Source organism: Rattus norvegicus, chromosome 3 (genome assembly GCF_021556685.1).
Source record: "Rattus norvegicus strain SHRSP/BbbUtx chromosome 3, alternate assembly SHRSP_T2T, whole genome shotgun sequence".
Taxonomy (NCBI): domain Eukaryota; kingdom Metazoa; phylum Chordata; class Mammalia; order Rodentia; family Muridae; genus Rattus; species Rattus norvegicus.
This window is the reverse complement of record NC_141536.1, coordinates 115,910,602-115,929,757: the sequence shown is the minus strand read 5'-3', so window position 1 is coordinate 115,929,757 and position 19,156 is coordinate 115,910,602. Positions and strand designations below refer to the sequence as shown.

The following is a 19,156-nucleotide window of genomic DNA, read 5'->3' as shown; positions in this document are numbered from 1 at the left end:
CGGGGAAACTCAGTGCGCCTGCGTCGCGCTCCCAGCAGCGAAGGTGCGCAGGTGACCTGAATGACATCGTGACCCGCTGACAGCGGAGGCAGGAGAGGCTGAGGGAGCCGGTGGGCCCAGGCAGCAAGAAGACTGTCACCAAAGACTGGTTGGCGGCTGTGACTCTATTTTTATTTTTTTGAGACAGGGTCTCTAGATAGCTCTGGCTGTCCTGAAACTCACTAAGTGTAAGCTCCTTCAGACACATGTAGCCAGGCCCCTCCCCTGAGGACCTCCAACCACCAGGTTCCACCCACAGAACACCTTAACTGCTCTAACAAAGGGACCCAGTGCCCCCCACAACCCCCCTACAGACTAAAATGCCCAAGCTCTGGACTAGAAGTCCCACCACTCTTTACCCTGGTAATCTCCACTCTGGAAGGAAAGCTCTTGCTCCCCCCACCCCCACCCCACTAGAAATTATATAAACCCAGTCTTCTGCTCAGGTCTCTGCTACTTCTCACCCAAGCAGAGGCAGCCCATTTTCCTGGGGTTTTTCTCTCTCAATAAATCTTGTCTAAGGTTTGTTGTGCAGTGTGACGTTATAGTGTTCCTTGGCTCTGGACTGACAGGATATCTTTCCCCCAGAGATGTAACACACTAAGACCAAGGTATTTTGTTTTTAAAATCACATTTATTTTATTTATGGCAAGTATGCGGTAGTCAGATGACAACTCTTTGAGAGTTGGTGCTCTCTATCCTGTGGGTTTGAGGGATCACATTCAGGCCATCAGGTAGGCTTGGCAGCGAGCATCTTCACCACCAAGCCATCTCTCCAGCCCAAATTCTAGCCTCCCCCCCTCTTTTGTCTGAAAAGGTCTGTATGGAATAATTGTATGATCTAGTATTTTCCTCCAAAGAAGGAATAGTATTAGTTTTTACCTCTTAATTTTCTCTCATGTTATTATTCAAGTGCAAAAAAAAAAAAAAGAGACTGTCCATCCATATAACGGGGTGGTGGTGTAGAATTGCCTTCTGGAAGAGGTCTGACCTCAAATAATTTTCTTCATTTGTCTTTGGGGTGAACCATGACTCACATTAGGACACAAACAATCCCTTCAGTTACAGTGGAGTCAGGCTTTCTGTCCTGGCCCAGAACATAGTTTTAAGTTTTTCTTCTGTTTATTTCCATGAAATAATCTCCTGCTTTCCAAACGTCATCTATTTTCCGGTCTTTACAATTCTCCTTAGGACACCTCTGGAAATCATCCTCAAGACTGAGAGCTCACCCCTTTCAAGCCTTCCCAAACAGCTTGTGTCCTAATAGTCTTAATACATAGTCTCAATACATAGCACTTTCTAGTGGAATTGCCTGCTTTAAATATATTTATGTGTTTACTTTTGTAGAGACCATTTTGGTTTGTTTTTGTGCAATTAACTTTGCTTATCTGTCAAAATCTTAAAGGGGATGGAAGAGAAATATGGCTCAAAAGTTAAAAGAAAACTTACAGGTCTTGAGTTCGGTTCCTAACACTCAGATTAGGTGAGTCACCACAATAACTGGTCTTCGCGGGCATATACTCTCTCTCTTTCTCTCTCTCTCTCTCTCTCTCTCTCTCTCCTCCCTCCTCTCTCTCCCTCTCTCTCTCTCTCTCTCACACACACACACACACACACACACACACACACACACACACACACACACACACACACACACACACACACACACACACACACAAAACACAGCTTTAAAAAAAAGAATTATTTTTTTTTTTAAGGGTATTCGATCGCTGCGCTAAGGTACGCAAACCGGCATGGCAAGTACAGAGAGTTGCGCGTGCGCAGCGCAGGCACTGAAAGAGCCCCAGTGAGAACTGAGCACGCGTGGTAGGGCAGGCCAGGTCTTGCGCAGAGTTGCGCCCAAGCAGTTGAAGCGCGTGCGCATACGCGGGGCGGAGCGTGCGGCCCTTGGCTCACTCTAGGTTCCTTAGCCCCGGCTCCCGTGGTTGTTCAGTACCTGCTCGGCGCGGAGAGGGACGGTCCCTGTCTGAGTTATGGATTTTGAAAATCTTTTTTCAAAGCCCCCCAATCCGGCCCTCGGCAAAAAACCGGCCGCCGACCCTGAGGAAAGGTGATCCACACGTCCGGTCCTTTGCAGGGCCACCGCCTGGCCTCCGCCCCCTTGCTCCTAGGACTCCGCGAGCCAAGGCTGGCGCGTGGTCCTAGACCGGAGCGGAGAGGTCGGGAGGGGAAGTGGGGTGGAAGTCGGAGTAGGGACTGCGGGTGAGGGCAGTGGCGGGGCGGCGGGAGGAGGCCCCGGCCTCTGTGAATCTGCCCCCCAGGGGCCGGCTGCTCCCGTTGCACGTGCTTAACGTGTTTGCTGTCACTCACCTCTGAGGCCACTTTGCGGGCACCCCTGGTTCTTGAGAGTTGATAGATAGAGTGCCCTGCCAGTGATCCTGAACCAGAAATCCCAGAATAAAGCAGCAAGCACCATTTCGGCTTAGTATTTCAGTTAAATTGGAAAGGCATGTTGTTATCATGTTTAGTACAGAGTGCAGGATTTCTGTGCAGATACCCATTCACTTTTTAAGTTTTTTGAGTTGATAGTGCCTTCAAATCCCATCTCTCCTAAATCGTTGTCTTGTATGTTCTCTCATCCCTCAGTGGAACACTTGACAAATACTTCACGAAGGTTTTTTTTTTTTTTTTTTCCCCACCCTCATTAAGAGATACATTTCCAGTGTTGGGCTGGGCCTGTTAATCTCCGCATTTGAAAGGCTGAGGCAGGCAGATCTCGGGAGTCTGGGACCAGCTTGGTCTACATAGCAAGCTCCAAGCTCAGCCTCAAACACTTCAGTGGGAACTATTACCCTAGCTGGGCTACCATCAAGAGCGTTACTGTGTATTTAGTGTGAAACTTTTAGTCTTCACATCAACCTTAAGAAAGTGATGTTCTCGTTTTACAGATGGGAAAATTGAGGCCTAGTCACCTTTCCAGACTGTGCAGTGAGTGGCAGACCTAGGATTCAGGTGCTCAGGTTACCTCATTACCTATGAATTCATCACCCATCTTCCAAAGCAGAATTACTCATGGAAATTAAGTCGTATTGACACTGTGAAGAAATGGACACTAAGTACTTGCAGATGATAACACGTAAGATCAGCAAGAGAAATGAATTGAAATTTTGAAAACTTGAGTGAGGAGTTAGGAAGTATTGTGGAATAATAAGAATAGTGTTGTAAAGAAGATAGTTAAAGAAAAGTCTTATCTGAAAGGTGGTTTTGATGGTGGGTATCCAGGTAAATCAGTAGAATGGGAAGTTAGCTGGTTGTTCAGGGCAGGGAGGTTAGGATATTGGAATTAGCTGTATACAGATGATATTAGAAGCCAGAAGATTGAAAGGCATCACTGAGAATGAACATATAGAAAAGAGGAAGACGAGGGCTGGCTTTGTTGAGAGCTACAGAGATGAAGAGCCAACCAAGGTGATTAAGAAATAGCAACAGGGCATGGTGGCACACTCTAATCCCAGAACTGGGGTGGCAGAAGCTGGTGGATCTCTGAGTTCAAGGCCAGCCTGGTCTACATTGTGTAAAGACCCTGTCTTTTAAAAAAAAAGTATCAGCAACAGGAAAAAAAGAAACAGGAGAGAGTTCAGTGTTGCTGCAGCTGGCTTACTGGCTTCTGGGTAGGCCATGGAATAGGACTGAGGGTCATGGTTCCTAATGGAAGCAGAGGGGACAGTAGAATGACAGCCTGTGGTTTCAGGCACAGTTCTCCTTACGGATACTTTGTATCCTTTCATCTATCCCTTCATTTTGAACTCTGCTATAACAGTGGTTTTCAACCTTCCTAATGCTGGGAACCTTTAATACAGTTCCTCATGTTGTGGTGACCCTCCAATCATAACATTTTTGTTGCTATGTCATGGCTGTAATTTTGCTGCTGTTATGAATTCTAAGGTAAATTTTTTATATGCAACCCCTATGAAAGGGTTGTTCAACCCCTGCCCCCTCCTCCAAAGGTGTAGACCCACAGGTCGAGAGCCAGTGTGCTAGAATATGCTCAGGAATTCCCTCACACAGTATCTACCCACAGTCAACCTCTCATGCCTGAGCTCTTCATCTTCATGTTTGGGTTTGTCTCCTAACCTCTGAAGGCATCCTGCATTGCACCTGGCATACCCTTCTCTTTTACACTCCTCCTCCATATCTTTTCTGTTTAGAAAGCCCCAAATCTAACTTAAGTGTTCCTTATATGTGTACCTGTATTACTTTTCTCCCAAGAAGATAGAGGCTCTCAGAAGGCAGGGAGACAGCTTGTCCTTTCCCTTGTTGTACCTCATGACATGAGGCCACAGCCTGACGTGAATGTTTGGTATGTATTGAGTGACTAGACTGAAGAATGACTGGTGATTTAACGTACAAACTACTTAAGCATTAAGATTTTATAATACAAAGTTTCAGTTTTACAGTATATTCACATACATATCAACATTTTTTTGGTTAACATCATCATCATTGTTATTTTGAGACAGAGTCTCACTGTGTAGCCCTGGCTGGCTTGCTATGTTATACTATGCTATACTGGCCTGGAAGCCACAGAGACCCACTGGCCTCTGCCTCCTGAGTGTTGGGATTACAGGACCGCAGCATGATACCTGGCCTACGTTGCTGTTTTTATTAATGTTGTTATAGAGTATTTAAGAGTAGACTTCAAATTTCAGAATTAAGACAGACCTAAGCAATGAATTTTTTTTCTTTTTTTTTTTTTTCGGAGCTGGGGACCGAACCCAGGGCCTTGTGCTTGCAAGGCAAGCGCTCTACCACTGAGCTAAGTCCCCAGCCCCCCCCCCTTTTTTTTAAAGCGATGAATTTTAATGCTGTGCAATAAACCCTTTTGTGTCATTTGCTCATTTGCTGCAGAATTGATGAGACAGATGGTACTGAAGTTGAAGAGGCACAGACAGAGAACGTCAAACGGAAAGTAAAACGGGACTGTGAACCAATTCCCAAGAAGGTAAGACTTGGCTGACGTGTTGATGGCTCTGGGTGGCTGTGCGAGCATGAGGGATCTGGTTGTCTCATCATGTTCAGCATTCAGGGCCCAGTTACTTAGTCAGGGAAACTCAGTCATCTCTCAGTAACTTTCTTGCTTTTCCCTTGAACTCCCCTCACCATCAGATGGAGAATGCCAGGATTGTAACAAGATGGCTTTCCCCTTTCCTGAAAAGGACTATAAACGCTTTTCAGAAAGCTTCTTTCCTGTCAACTTAGATGTAAAATTTATGGTCTGACTGACTAACTCAACCAGCTATAGTATTACTGATTGAAAACCCAGATTACTGTGTTGGGGCTGCTGTACCAGGACACAACATGGCAGTAAGAACAACACAGTTATGTTAGCTTGTAGTTCTTGGGCTGGAATTGAGTCTGAGAGCAAGGTGTTGGTAGGGTTGTTCTTTCTGGGATGTGTGAGGAAAGATCTGTTCCAGACCACGCTGTGACCCTGGGAAACATGACCTCATGTGCCGTGGCCTGATTTCCAAATAGGCCATACTCTGAAACACTGAGTATTAAGACATACGCATAAGAACTTAGAGTCAGGGAGAGACTCAAGTTCAGTCCATCACAGAGTCACTATCTGCTCCTCTTTTTAAAATGTTTGGGGGTGGCTGTAAATGTTAACAATTTCATAAGAATATGTTCATGTTGGCAGTAAAGCTAGTTAGGTACAAATTGGCCTTATAGAAAGATCCAGGAGAGATGATACACCTTCATCTCCTGGGGGTGTGAGCTACCACATAATACTGTCTGTACATGTGTAGCTGCCATGGAAAAGGACTGAGGCTCACATGCAGAAACTGCACTTTATTACCCCACAGGGTTAGTCATTCAGGTCTCACTCCTTTATTTCTAGAGTTCATAATCTCTGTACTATCCCCAGCATATTGTATCTTAAAGTTATTTCCAAGAAGGTGATATGGAAAGATGGACACCCAGGTTATCCCCAGACAGAGCTGCTTGAACCAAGGCTCTTTGGTCACTAATACAAATATATGTAGGGTTAGGACTAACTTAGGACACTCAGGTAAGCACTTCAGGACAAGATAAAGTATTGTTGTCTCCTTCCTCTGTTAGCCCCTGACATGAGCAGTTCTAATTCATATACTGATCGTTTCCTGTTGACAGTCTTGCTGCTTATGTGGTCATCCCTAAGGATACAGTTTACAGTTCTTATCTCTACTGTGTGCTCCTTCATCACTGTTGCAGCGCCAGTAGTCATCATTTGAACACAGGACATCCTACTGTGGGTAGGCTCTGGACTTGCTTTCATTAGCAGTACATGCACTCTGCATCACCTGGAGAGAAGCTGCTGGATCCTCACATGAGCAGTGTTGCCCTTGTGTCAGGAAGGCGTCGTACCAATTTTCATTCACACCATGGATGACAGAGGCACTTTGCTCTGCCTGAGGAGGATGTGCGACATCCTGGTGGTGTCCCGTTTGCAGCTGTGTTTTCAGAATCTTGCTGACTGTTACTTAACCTGTTCACATCTTTCCATCTGCCTTACCTTCGTTGAGGCTATCTATGGGGTTTTTGTTGTGGGTGGTGGTTTGTTTGTTTGTTTGTTACTTTATAGTTCTTTAGGAGTAGATTTTGGTCATCATTCTTGTATATTATGTGTTGCAGACACTTGCTTTCTTGAGCTTTCATTCCATCTGGGATATTTTTTATAAATGTCATGATTTTAAAGTAGTTGGTTTTGAGAATATGTTCTCAGCTATTTCATCCCTTGTGTATTGATGAACCTATTCTCTTACATTACCTTCTAAAGCTTTATTTTACCTAACCACATTGGAATTTATAATCTCCATGGTGTGTAGGCAACCCATCTCTCCATTTATTTTGTTATTATCATGCCTAATTGTTCCAGGACCATTAATTTATCAGTAAGGGGCTGTCTTATGTCTTGTCCCTGTGGTGTTACATTGTCGTTCTTGTTAATATCAAGTGTTTATGTTCAGTCTTCTCAACTTTCTGTCTTGTCCTTGGAATTATCTTATCTTTCACCAGCACTTACAGAGTTAATTACTACAGTTTTATATTGATTTGTTATTATATAAGAAAGTCCTGGCATCTTCGTTTATTTCTTCTTTAAGTATCTTGGTTATCTATCAACCAATCTTCCTTCCTTCCTTCCTTCCTTCCTTCCTTCCTTCCTCCCTTCCTTCCTTCCTTCTTTCCTTCCTTTCTTTCTGGTTTTTAAAGACAGGTTTCTCTGTGTAGCCCTGAATATTCTGGAACTCCCTCTGTAGACCAGACTGGCCTCAAATTCAGGAACCTACTTGTCTCTGCCATGCGCGCGCACAGACACACACCACCACCACCACCACCCCACCCCACCCACACATAAAATAAGGTGAATAATGCCTGAAGAACAACACCAAACTTGTCCTCTGGGGCTTTCATGAATACACAGATACACAGACACATACTTCCACATACATGAGCTCCTGCCAACAAACATACATAAAATGCTTAGAAAGATTGAAGACAAAGACTATATAATATTCTAAAGATTCTAATTCCTCTCTAAATAATCTATAAATTTATATATTCGCAATGAAAAGCCTTCCAGAACTTTATGTGGTACCTGATAAATTAATTTTAAATTATATAGATGGGCCTATATATAAGAATAGCCAAGACAAAGCTTAAGTCCAAGTGGATAAAGGACCTCCACATCAAACCACATACACTCAAACTAATAGAAGAAAAACTAGGGAAGCATCTGGAACACATGGGCACTAGAAAAAGTTTCCTGAACAAAACACCAATGGCTTATGCTCTAAGATCAAGAATTGACAAATGGGATCTCATAAAACTGCAAAGCTTCTGTAAGGCAAAGGACACTGTGGTTAGGACAAAACGGCAACCAACAGATTGGGAAAAGATCTTTACCAATCCTACAAGAAATAGAGGCCTTATATCCAAAATATACAAAGAACTCAAGAAGTTAGACCGCAGGGAGACAAATAACCCTATTAAAAAATGGGGTTCAGAGCTAAACAAAGAATTCACAGCTGAGGAATGCCGAGTGGCTGAGAAACACCTAAAGAAATGTTCAACATCTTTAGTCATAAGGGAAATGCAAATCAAAACAACCCTGAGATTTCACCTAACACCAGTGAGAATGGCTAAGATCAAAAACTCAGATGACAGCAAATGCTGTCGAGGATGTGGAGAAAGAGGAACACTCCTCCATTGTTGGTGGGATTGCAGACTGGTACAACCATTCTGGAGGTTCCTCAGAAAATTGGACATTGAACTGCCTGAGGATCCAGCTATACCTCTCTTGGGCATATACCCAAAAGATGCCCCAACATATAAAAAAGACACGTGCTCCACTATGTTCATTGCAGCATTATTTATAATAGCCAGAAGCTGGAAAGAACCCAGATGCCCTTCAACAGAGGAATGGATACAGAAAATGTGGTACATCTACACAATGGAATATTACTCAGCTATCAAAAACAATGACTATATGAAATTCGTAGGCAAATGGTTGGAACTGGAAAATATCATCCTGAGTGAGGTAACCCAATCACAGAAAAACACACATGGTATGCACTCATTGATAAGTGGCTATTAGCCCAAATGCTTGAATTACCCTAGATGCCTAGAACAAATGAAACTCAAGACGAATGATCAAAATGTGAATGCTTCACTCCTTCTTTAAAAGGGGAACAAGAATACCCTTGGCAGGGAATAGAGAGGCAAAGATTAAAACAGACACAGAAGGAACACCCATTCAGAGCCTGCCCCACATGTGGCCCATACATATACAGCCATCCAATTAGACAAGATGGATGAAGCAAAGAAGTGCAGGCCGACAGGAGCCGGATGTAGATCTCTCCTGAGAGACACAGCCAGAATACAGCAAATACAGAGGCGAATGCCAGCAGCAAACCACTGAACTGAGAATGGGACCCCCATTGAAGGAATCAGAGAAAGAACTCGAAGAGCTTGAAGGAGCTCGAGACCACATATGAACAACAATGCCAAGCAACCAGAGCTTCCAGGGACTAAGCCACTACCTAAAGACTATACATGGACTGACCCTGGACTCTGACCTCATAGGTAGCAATGAATATCCTAGTAAGATCACCAGTGGAAGGGGAAGCCCTGGGTCCTTCTAAGACTGAACCCCCAGTGAACTAGATTGTTGGGGGGAGGGCGACAATGGGGGGAGGATGGGGAGGGGAACACGCATAAAGAAGGGGAGGGGGAGGGATTAGGGGGATGTTTGCCCGGAAACCGGGAAAGGGAATAACACTCGAAATGTAAATAAGAAACACTCAAGTTAATTAAAAAAAAAAAAAGAATAGCCAAGACAAGTTGGGTGGTGTGGTGCTACACATCTTCAACACAGCACTTGAGACACATGTAGAGGCCAGAGGTTGATGCTGGTTGTCTTCCTTGATTGTTCTCTACTTCAAAACAGGTCTCTCTCTCTCTCTCTCTCTCTCTCTCTCTCTCTCTCTGAACCTCCAGTTCACTGATGCATTTGATGCACTGTCCAGTGAACTCCAAGGATCTGTCTGTCTCTATTCATGTAGTTCTGTCTCCTAGGGACAGCTATGAGGCTACCAGACACAGTTTTTACATGGGTGCTAGGGGTCTGAACTTGTGTTCTCAAGCCTGCACAGGAGACACTTGACTGACCGAGCCATCTTCCTTGACTTCCTTGTGGTTGGTTGGTTTGTTTTTGTGTATGTGTTTTAAATTTTATACTATTTTTTTAGTTGTATGCATGTGTGTGTGCACTTGAGTGCTGTTGCCTTTCAAGGCTAGAAGCATCAGATTCTTCTGGAGCTGGACTTACAGGTGTGAGCTATTGGACGTGGTAGTGGGAACCAAACTTGAGTCCTCTGGAAGAGTAGTACTATGTACTCCTAACCACTAAGTCATTTCTCCAGCCCATTTAAATTTTGCAAAAACTTAAGGCATTTAAAAAGGAGTGTAGAGAATGTTTTATGAAACCCACGTATCCATCATACAAATGCAATAATGGACAATTTAATGACCATTATTTCTTATGTATCTTAAGTTTTGAAATTTCAATTTTCATTCTTACTTAGTTTAAGCACCTTGGGCACGCTGGAACACCACCAAAGAGTTTGCCACGTAAAAAATCAAGAAGTAAGGACTACGACCCCTACAGTGATGGAGAGACATGCAGTCAGGAATCAGAAGATAATTTTGACAAAGAGCTTCAGCAGTACATACAAGCCAAAGAAATGGCCAGCGTGGCTCCACCCTCGCTGCTTCCTGAGGAGTCTGTGAAGAAAGCAGGGACAGGAGATACCCAGCAGAGTAAGCTAAACTGTCTGTCACTCAGTGCTCAGCTGCAGGTGTCATGGTTGTCTGGATTTGGACAAGCGTTCATCACCTGCTCTTCATCTTATGACGAGAAGGTGACTTTCGTTGTCAGATACGAGCTTGCTTGATGTGAGACGTAACCCAACACTTGGTTGCTTGATATAAATGCTTGTTTTGTAGAAGACACTAGGCAGCTGCTAGTGAGTTATCAAAGCTGCGTCAGAAGCTGTCAGAAGCCTGAATCCCCAGCTTTTGCATGTATGAAAGACAGGCTGTGCTGTTTGTATGACTCTTATTTAAAGAACCGACTGACTGGATGATTGTGAATGTCTGGGTTCATATATTTTTAAGTGCTAGGGATTGATCACCCAGGCCTCATTTTTATTAAGGAAATTTGCTACCACAGAACCATATTCCTAGCATACAAATATATTTTTAATTTTTTTTAATTTTTATTTTTTTAAATTGAAATGTATTATTTTAAATTGCTAAAATGGGATTTGGCCATAGATATGAAAGGACATTCGTTTCTTTTCTCTTTCTTTCTATATGAAGGCATATGACATTCATTTCTCTTGAAATTGGGTTTTTCTGTGTAGCCCTGCCTGCCCTGGAGCTTGCTTTGTAGACTAGGTTGACCTTGAACTCGAGATCCTCTGCCTGCCTAGTTCTGGGTGCTACATGCACCCAGTGTAAATGAAATTCTTAATGCTTTTCATTTACTGTGTTTTCCTCCAAGAGTTTCTTCTATTCAAAGCACATCTATAGGTAAATTAGTGTATATGGAATGGGATGGTTTTTTTTCTTTCTTTTGACAGAGGTTATGATATGTTGAGATGGGATCTCACCTAGCCCAGGTAGTCTAAATCTTGCTGTTTACCTCCTCACCCTCCAACCTCAGAGTCCTCAGTGCTGGGCTTACTGTTGTCCTAGTTTGCTGTGCATTGCTATGATAAACACCATGACAGCAACTTGAGGAGGAAAGAGATGGTATCCTGTTATATAATTCTGAGTAATAAACAGCCCATCACTGAAAGAAGCCACGGCAAGAAGTGAAGCAGAGACCGTGGAGGAATCTGCTGACTGGCTCAATCCCCATGGCTTTCTCAGCCTGTTTTCTTAAACCATCCAGTCCAGGGTGGCATCACCCATAGTGAGTGGGGCCTCCATATCAGTCGTTAACTGAGACATGCCCTATAAACTTGTCTGCAGGCCGTCTGATGGAGTTATCTTACCACCTGAGGTGCTTCTTTCCATATCATTATGGTTTTGTCAAGTTGACAAAATCTAGCCAGCACCCAAGTATACACCACCATCCTCAGCCTTCTGACATATTTTCAAGGAAAAAAAAAACCCTATAATATATGAGGTCCTAAATCTCTGTAGTTTTTTTTTTCTCTCTTGTAAAACTGTGGTGATTCTAATTACATCAGTCAGTTACTGATATCTTCAAAATATTCTGGCCTGTGGCTTGCAAGATTGATTTAATTAGTTATTTTGCTTTTGTCTCTCATCCAACACTTCTTTTCAAAAACAATGTATTTGAAATTGGGATGTTAGAATTCTCTTTTTTTCCCCCATAATGGCAAAGCTCCTCGAAAGTCAGGGCACTGTTGTTACACCAGTTTTCCTTCTCTGAGCTTCAGAGTGTCCCTGAATTATTATAAGGCATGTTTCTGAAGGTTAAACTGATACCATACCTTTATGCTATTTTTAAAAATGAACTTGCTTGTTTTTAGCTGCCAAACAAAAAAATAAAAAATCTAAAGCTGGTCTCAAGAAAGTTAAACAGAAGAAAATGAAGCGAAAGTGGCTTGGCACTGGAAACAAAGGGTCAAATGCCTTGCTGAAGATTGGTGGCTCCCAAGGAAAGGTACAAGAATTGTCTTGTAGGAGGATGCCTTCAGGGTGTTTATCTTTCACTTCAGCTTCAGGAAGTGCTCATTGATGTGGGGAGGCAGGAACATGCCACATAGCAGGGTTCTGTGGGGATCTCTGGTCTTCCTTCCACCACTGCTTCCTTCCCTCTTAGCACTGGCTGCCGGCACCCATTTCAGCCTCTGTTATTTCCCTGTTGGCCCAAAATACTAGTGCACCAGCCCTTTGGTGTCTGAGTGTTAGGCCATCACTATCTATAGAAAACTGGGAGGCAGAGGGAAACCCCCTTGGAGACATTGAAGGGCCACACAGTCCTGCAGTTTATATACTGCAGTCCTTTGGGTTGCATTCCTTCTGGAAACTAGAACAGCTGCTTCTGCACTTTGGCCTTACCAGGTCCCACAGTCCTGCTCCTGTACTTTGATTTTGCTTTGTATCTGTCCTTCCTTAATATGCATCTGTACTTCAGCATAGGACGGAAAGTGACTAGTTCTCTAGACTGATTTCCTGAAGGCTGTTAAACTGAATGGCAAGCTTTTTCTTCAGCGTAGACACGGGGTCAATAGTTTGGGGAGGTTAAAATATCAGACATACCAAGCGTTAGCTGAGCATGGTTGTGAGGGCCTGGTAGTCCCAACTGCTTAGGAATGGAGGTAGGAGTTCAAGACTGTCCTGGGTAACAGTGAGAGCCCATATCAAAAGGGGCGGGAAGGGGCTGGGGATTTAGCTCAGTGGTAGAGCGCTTACCTAGGAAGCGCAAGGCCCTGGGTTCGGTCCCCAGCTCCGAAAAAAAGAACCAAAAAAAAAAAAAAAGGGGGGGGGGCGGGAATACCAAATGCTAAAGATTGGAATAGACTTATCCAAAAGTAGTCCCTTTCCCCATATCTTACACACAGGGAACCTGAACGTAGAGATCAGATGGCTGGCTGGCCCACACCAGCCATCAAGTTCTAACCCTGTCGTAGAGTCTCATGGCAGAATCATTTAAAACCAAAGCTTTAAACTGAGATACGTATGTGATTTTTATGGTCTTAATAAATTAATAATGATATTCTTGCAAAGCAGGTGACTAGGGGCACACTAGCTCCTTAATTGCACATACCATGTTGTTAAAACCATATTTACTACTTACGCTTGCAGAAGTTCTAAGCTCTGTCACAAGTTAACACATTATAAATAGTTTTTATTTCTAAAGTACTAAAATAGATTTTAAGATGCTTCTTTTTTTAAATATTAAACTGTAAAAATGTATCATTGCAGTAGAGATGCTCCACTGCTTCTTGTGAAATTTGATTCCCAGCTTTGTTTCCATAAATATGAAGCTCTTTCTATTTTAGATTTTTTTATCACAAGTAATATATTTTCATTTTATATATATATATATATATATATATATATATATATATATATATTAGTTTTCTTGTATTCATTTTTACAAAATGAGGGCAAAGTACACTCAGGTACTCAAGTTTTACCAGTGCTAGTATCCAGTGGTTGAATGCTGTTGAAACTGATGAGCGCTCATTTTATAAACCCACATACCAAAGGTCAACTCTCCAGGGCCCTCTTAGAAGAGACACTTTTTTGAGCCAGGGTCTTGCTGTATAGCCCAGGCTAGCCTTGAACTTGAACTGCCCTTCAGCCTTGGAATGCTGGGACGATGCATTGGTCACCAAGCACAGCTGTCAGAGAGATATTTTAATGTAGTAAAAGTGGTTTAAAACAGTTTTATCAAACAAATATTTCATTTTCTTTTTCTCTCTTTTTTTTTTTTGTATTATAGGCTGATGGCCCTGAAGAGAAGCAGCCACGTGTGAGGATGAGTCAAGGCTTTATCAACCAGCACACGGTGGAACGCAAAGGCAAGCAAGTCTGCAAATACTTCCTAGAAAGGAAGTGTATTAAGGTATGAGAGTGTGCTTGTAAGCACAACTACACCACAGTGTGCTCTCGGCAGGACTGTTCTAGAGCTGCTGTCTCCGTGTGATAGTCTTAAAGCATACCTGAAGGTTTAAAATCTCTTTACTCTTGGAAAAGGGTTAGTTGAAAAGTAGTGAAGTGCTTTATGTTTTTATAGGTAATTTATTAAAGATGCTTTACATTAAAAATGTCTTAAGAGTTTTTAGAAGTTCAGCAGACTAAATCACGTGCTTACTTGTAAGCTCATTTGAAGTTTAGTAAGAGTTGAGCTGCAAAGGTCTAATTGTGAGACATAACTTGTGCTTACTCTTTGACCCAGGGAGACCAGTGTAAGTTTGACCATGATGCAGAGATAGAGAAGAAAAAGGAGATGTGTAAGTATTATGTTCAAGGATATTGTACCAAAGGTGAAAACTGCCTGTATTTACATAATATCCTTTATCACAAGGTTCTCTGCCCTCTTCATATAACACGGAGGATGCAGACTTCTCAATAAGCTACACTTGCTGCTGTGACAAAGGTGTCTGCTTAAGCCCAGCTTGGTATCAGAGTGATTATATTGTGTACGCTTTTGAATGGACCTTTCAGAAAAATCTCTTAAAGTGTAGGTCTGTTCTGCTCTTGATGTGGAGGGTTTAAGAGACCTAGTCAGACCAGAAGAATGTAATTTCTGCTGTAATAGTGTCTAATTGAGTCTGTATTCATATAGAAAAGTAGAGATGTTTTAGGTTTCCATAACCTGAAGGTAGCCTTAGTTCTAATGGCCAAACTTGTTATGAAATCATGAAATATAAGCATTTATAGTACTAACACCATCTTTACACAGAGGTTGTCTCTCTTTAGTCATATACCCTAGGAGTCTCAGCTTTAACTTGGCATTTCCTAGATAACGATGTGTGAACTGGTTCAACTTTAACAAACCATACACAAAGACCCAGACTTGTAATGCCTGTGCCTGCAGCTGTTGTTGACTTTACCTCACCCCTTCTCAAGGAACATTCTACAATAACCACATCTCTTTCATCTGTGAAGGAAACTTACCTGGGGCCCATCATGAGACTATATGTGACAGAGACAAGATTGTCTTTCTGAAATGAGACCTTTTATTGTCTCATATTTTAAATAGAAAATTCATTGATTCTACTGGTAGGAAAGATTTAGAGGAAATAGTTATTAAATTAATAATGAATCATTCCAATTGGATAAAATTATTATTTTCCTTAACACTGTGCTACATGAATACCCTTGCAAGTTTTATCACACAGGAACAAAATGTTATCAGGGCGATCACTGTAATTTTTCTCATGCCCCGCTGACTGCTGAAACACAAGAACTATTGGCTAAAGTAAGTACGGTGGTGATCTTGTTTTTCTTTTTAAAAAGAGTATATTTGGATGGAGGGTGGCATTTTTTCTTTAAGAAGAGAGCCTTGTAGGCTAGAGTATGATAATTTAAGTTTACTTAGCTTTGGAAGTTACTTTAGTCTTCTATTGTTACTGAAAGATTAACATTCACTGACAGTGTGAACTAGAATGGTCTTAAACATCTCAATATAATCAGCAAGTAAAATTTTATTTACTTACTATGTGTGTGTATGCAGGCTGTGTCAGTCAGAAGAGATGTGGGGAGTTGCTTTTCTCCTCATGTGGGTCCCTACGATCAAACTCAAGATTGCTGGGCCCGGTAGCAACTGCTTTTACTCACTGGGCCATCTCTTCACTCTAGCTAGCAACTTTAATACCTTTTTAAATCAAGATAGAGAAAATAGGGACTACACGAGAACAGAAGGGAAGTCAAGGGTCGTGACGGGCAGACATTTTGGTTATGTGGAAGGCTAGTTAGATATCCTGTCTTAAGAACTTCTTAGTCTATGAGAAAGGTCATTGTGAAGGTACAGTTGTTGACATTCTGTTTCTGTAAATTAGTTGAGAGGTGTCTCTCCAAAATTAGATTTAAGTAAATGTGAAAATTAAAAAATCCTGCTAAAGCCACCCGTGGCCAAAGCTCCTTGAGCATAGACAAATAGAAAGTCAGAGGTGCGTCTGGCATGGGCTTCGTCTCTCCAGAGGGAAGGTCCATGGAACCACAAGTCACAGCAAATACTTATGCATGAGAAATCTGGTTCTTATATCTTTTTATAATACCAAATACTGTTAGGTTGGCTGTTATTAGAGTCATTTGAGAAGTATAAGATAGGACAGTGTACCCAGAGGTGTTAGTGAATAAAAACTCACACAGGTTTTATACTGTTTGTTTTTTTCTGTATTAGGTTTTGGATACTGACAAGAAGTCCTGTAAATAGACTAAAAAGGTAAAAGTGATGCTACTAATTTTCTTTATTCTTTGAATCATCTCTTGAAATTGGGATAAAAGCCTTAATAGAGGTTTTTCTGTCTTCAAATTGAAGTAATTTTTCCCTTCTTTCCTCAATAAAAATATGTGCATGCGGGTTAGAGATTTAGCTCAGTGGTAGAGCGCTTGCCTAGCAAGCACAAGGCCCGGGGTTCAGTCCCCAGCTCCGAAAAAAAGAAAAAGAAAAAAAAAAATATGTGCATGCGTTGCTTCTCTGTCTGGGTTTGCCTGCCATGTGATTTCTGTTTTGTTTTGATTTTGGTTTGTTTTTTATGGGGGAGGGGTGCCTGCCTTGTGTGTCCATGTGATTTCTGTTTTGTTTTGATTTTGGTTTGTTTTTTATGGGGGAGGGGTGCCTGCCTTGTGTGTGTGTGTGTGTGTGTGTGTGTGTGTGTGTGTGTGTGTGTGTGTGTGTGTGAATTCTCTTTCTGTTGTTCTGTCTGTTGGTCTGTTTGATTTTTGAGATAGGATCTCTCTTTGTAGTGTTGGCTACATGGAACTCGCTGGTGTTGAACTCAGAGATTCGCCTGTTTCTGCCTCCTGAGTGCTAGGATTAAAGATATGCAGTATGGCATCTGCCCTTATGTAACACTTTCTTCTATGACTGTGTCATAATTAGGTGTCAGCAATGGAGATTTAGATTAGTTTCACTTTTTCGAATGTACATTGTTACTGTAATTCGTTATAAATGTTACTTGGTATAAGTTGGCAGCAGTTACTCAGGGTCTGAACCAAGGAGTAGAAGTGCTTTGTAACACTTTACATTCCTGTAAGCTATAGAATTTCTGTTTCAACCTCGTTAACACTTTGTACTTGATTTTTCTCCTCACATAGTAGATGTAAAAATGGCTTATTTGAAGGAAATACAGCATCTTCAGCCTGTAGGCCCTCCAGTTTCCTTGTTAGTGTAATACCGTGTGCTGTCTCCTGCCAAGGTTTTACTCTCCTGCTTGCCCTGTTGCATTGCTTTGCATATCCCTCATTCTCCTTTGTGAGGAATGGGACGACTGTCAGGTCTTTCCTATCTTATAGGCTATCTTTCTTTTGAGGCAGGGTCTCACTGTGCATTGTTCTTTTCCAGTGTTGGTTTGAGTACTCAGGATCTCTTAGATTCTATGTATGAGGTTTTAGGACCCCGCCCCCTCCAGAGTAATGTCATAGTGATTTCATTGCACATGTGGGTTACTTTGGGTAGTAGTGACAGCTTAACAATGTTGTCTTCACATCTGTGAGCTTTGTGTCTATAATGAAGTATGTCTATACCACAGTCAGGCTGATGCCCACAGAAGGCAGAGGAGGATGTTGGATTCTCTGGAACTGGAGCTACGTGGGGTTGTGAGCTGTGGTGTTGGTGGTAGGAAAGCAAGCCTGGGTCCTCAGTCAAGAACAAGGATTGTTCATCGATGAGCCAACTCACCAGCCTCCATATCTGTGAACTTTTCGATGTAATCATAAAGGAGTTGTTATCGTTCCAGTCAACTCTACTGTTGTTAATATAGTCTTTTTATTTTATTTTAATTTTTTTTTACTTTTTTTTGGTTGGGACAGGGACTTCCTATGTAGTCCTAGCTATTCTGGCACTTGCTGTGTAGACTAGACTGGCCTAGAACTCACATAGATCCCCCTGCTTTTGTTCCCAAGTGCTGGATTAAAGGCTTACTATAGTTTTGGGTTTGTTTGTTCTTTATGCCATTATCTTTTCTGTGTTTTCTGGATTTGTATTTAGTTCTAGCTTTGGATTTTTGAATTTCAATTCAAGGTGTTTTCCCCAAGAAGAATATTTAACTCATTTTGGATTTTATTTTCTTCTGCTGCATGGATGTTTCTGAGAGGTGGAGTTAATTAAGTTGGTAATTTTCATAAGCTGATGTGTTTATTTTCTTCTGCAGCATGTAAAGGACGAATCTATTCCTGTTCAGGACTTTTGAAGCCTGGTGATTTGGAATAGTTCCTAAGGTTCCTCGGCTAATGCGCCTTCCTGTGTCGTGGTGATGGTGTGCAGCTCCCGTTCGACACGTACAGTGGTGGATCTAGTGCTCACAGAAGGATGGTTCTGCACTGGACAGGAGGGACGCATGTGCATGCTGGCTGGAGATGGATACTGCGGTGCCCTAGGCTGCAGAAGTCTCCTCAGTTGAGAGTTACGATTGAGCAAGCACAAAATAGGCAAAGGGAGGTTAAGTGAGGATGGGAGAAATAATGGGAAGGATGATGACAGGACTGCTAGGGGACGACATAGGGGTCATAAATAAGCCACACCTCTACATGTCATTAAATACTTTGCACAATGTTTTTAACAATAATTCAGAGTTCCACTATATGGTTTAGCATAGAATGTGGTTCTGTGATCTTTTTAAAAAACAATTTCCTGTTGGATATTTGTTTCTAATTAAAGTGGGATAATATCTCTTGCTTTGGTGTTTTCATACTTGATGCTCTTAATCTTTGTGTTCCTAAAATATAAGCGCATTTACCCTGGGCTGGTGAGAGAGGTGTTCGGTGGGTAAAAGTGGGTGCTGTGCAAGTTTGACAACAGTTTGATCACCGGAGCCATGGTAGAAAGAGGGAACTGGCTTCAAAAAGCTGTCCTCTCACCTCCACATGTATATCATTGCACATGTGTACCTGCACTCACATG

At 42.2% G+C, this 19,156-nt stretch overlaps 1 protein-coding gene across 3 annotated transcripts; it reads left to right on the top strand.

Moving 5' to 3' along the window:
• Positions 1-1,933: 1,933 nt before the first annotated feature.
• On the top strand, positions 1,934-18,930 carry Zc3h8 (zinc finger CCCH type containing 8). Of its 3 annotated transcripts, XM_087652123.1 has the most exons (10): positions 1,934-2,110; positions 2,949-3,136; positions 4,909-5,002; positions 10,128-10,362; positions 12,108-12,241; positions 14,030-14,152; positions 14,486-14,597; positions 15,402-15,511; positions 16,436-16,477; positions 18,408-18,930. In XM_087652123.1, the coding sequence occupies exons 4-9, from the start codon at positions 10,287-10,289 to the stop codon at positions 16,466-16,468; spliced, it is 588 nt and encodes a 195-aa protein (XP_087508249.1). In that variant the 5' UTR covers positions 1,934-2,110; positions 2,949-3,136; positions 4,909-5,002; positions 10,128-10,286; the 3' UTR covers positions 16,469-16,477; positions 18,408-18,930.
• The last annotated feature ends 226 nt before the right edge of the window (positions 18,931-19,156 follow it).

What these genes read in the sequence shown, in the direction of transcription:
- Zc3h8 (XM_087652123.1), top strand. Translation starts at nt 10,287, where the DNA reads ATGGCCAGCGTGGCTCCACCCTCGCTGCTTCCTGAGGAGTCTGTGAAG. An exon ending in TTGGTGGCTCCCAAGGAAAG is followed by an intron (nt 12,242 to 14,029) that starts GTACAAGAATTG and finishes TTTGTATTATAG; the next exon opens with GCTGATGGCCCTGAAGAGAA. An exon ending in AAACTGCCTGTATTTACATA is followed by an intron (nt 14,598 to 15,401) that starts ATATCCTTTATC and finishes ACACTGTGCTAC; the next exon opens with ATGAATACCCTTGCAAGTTT.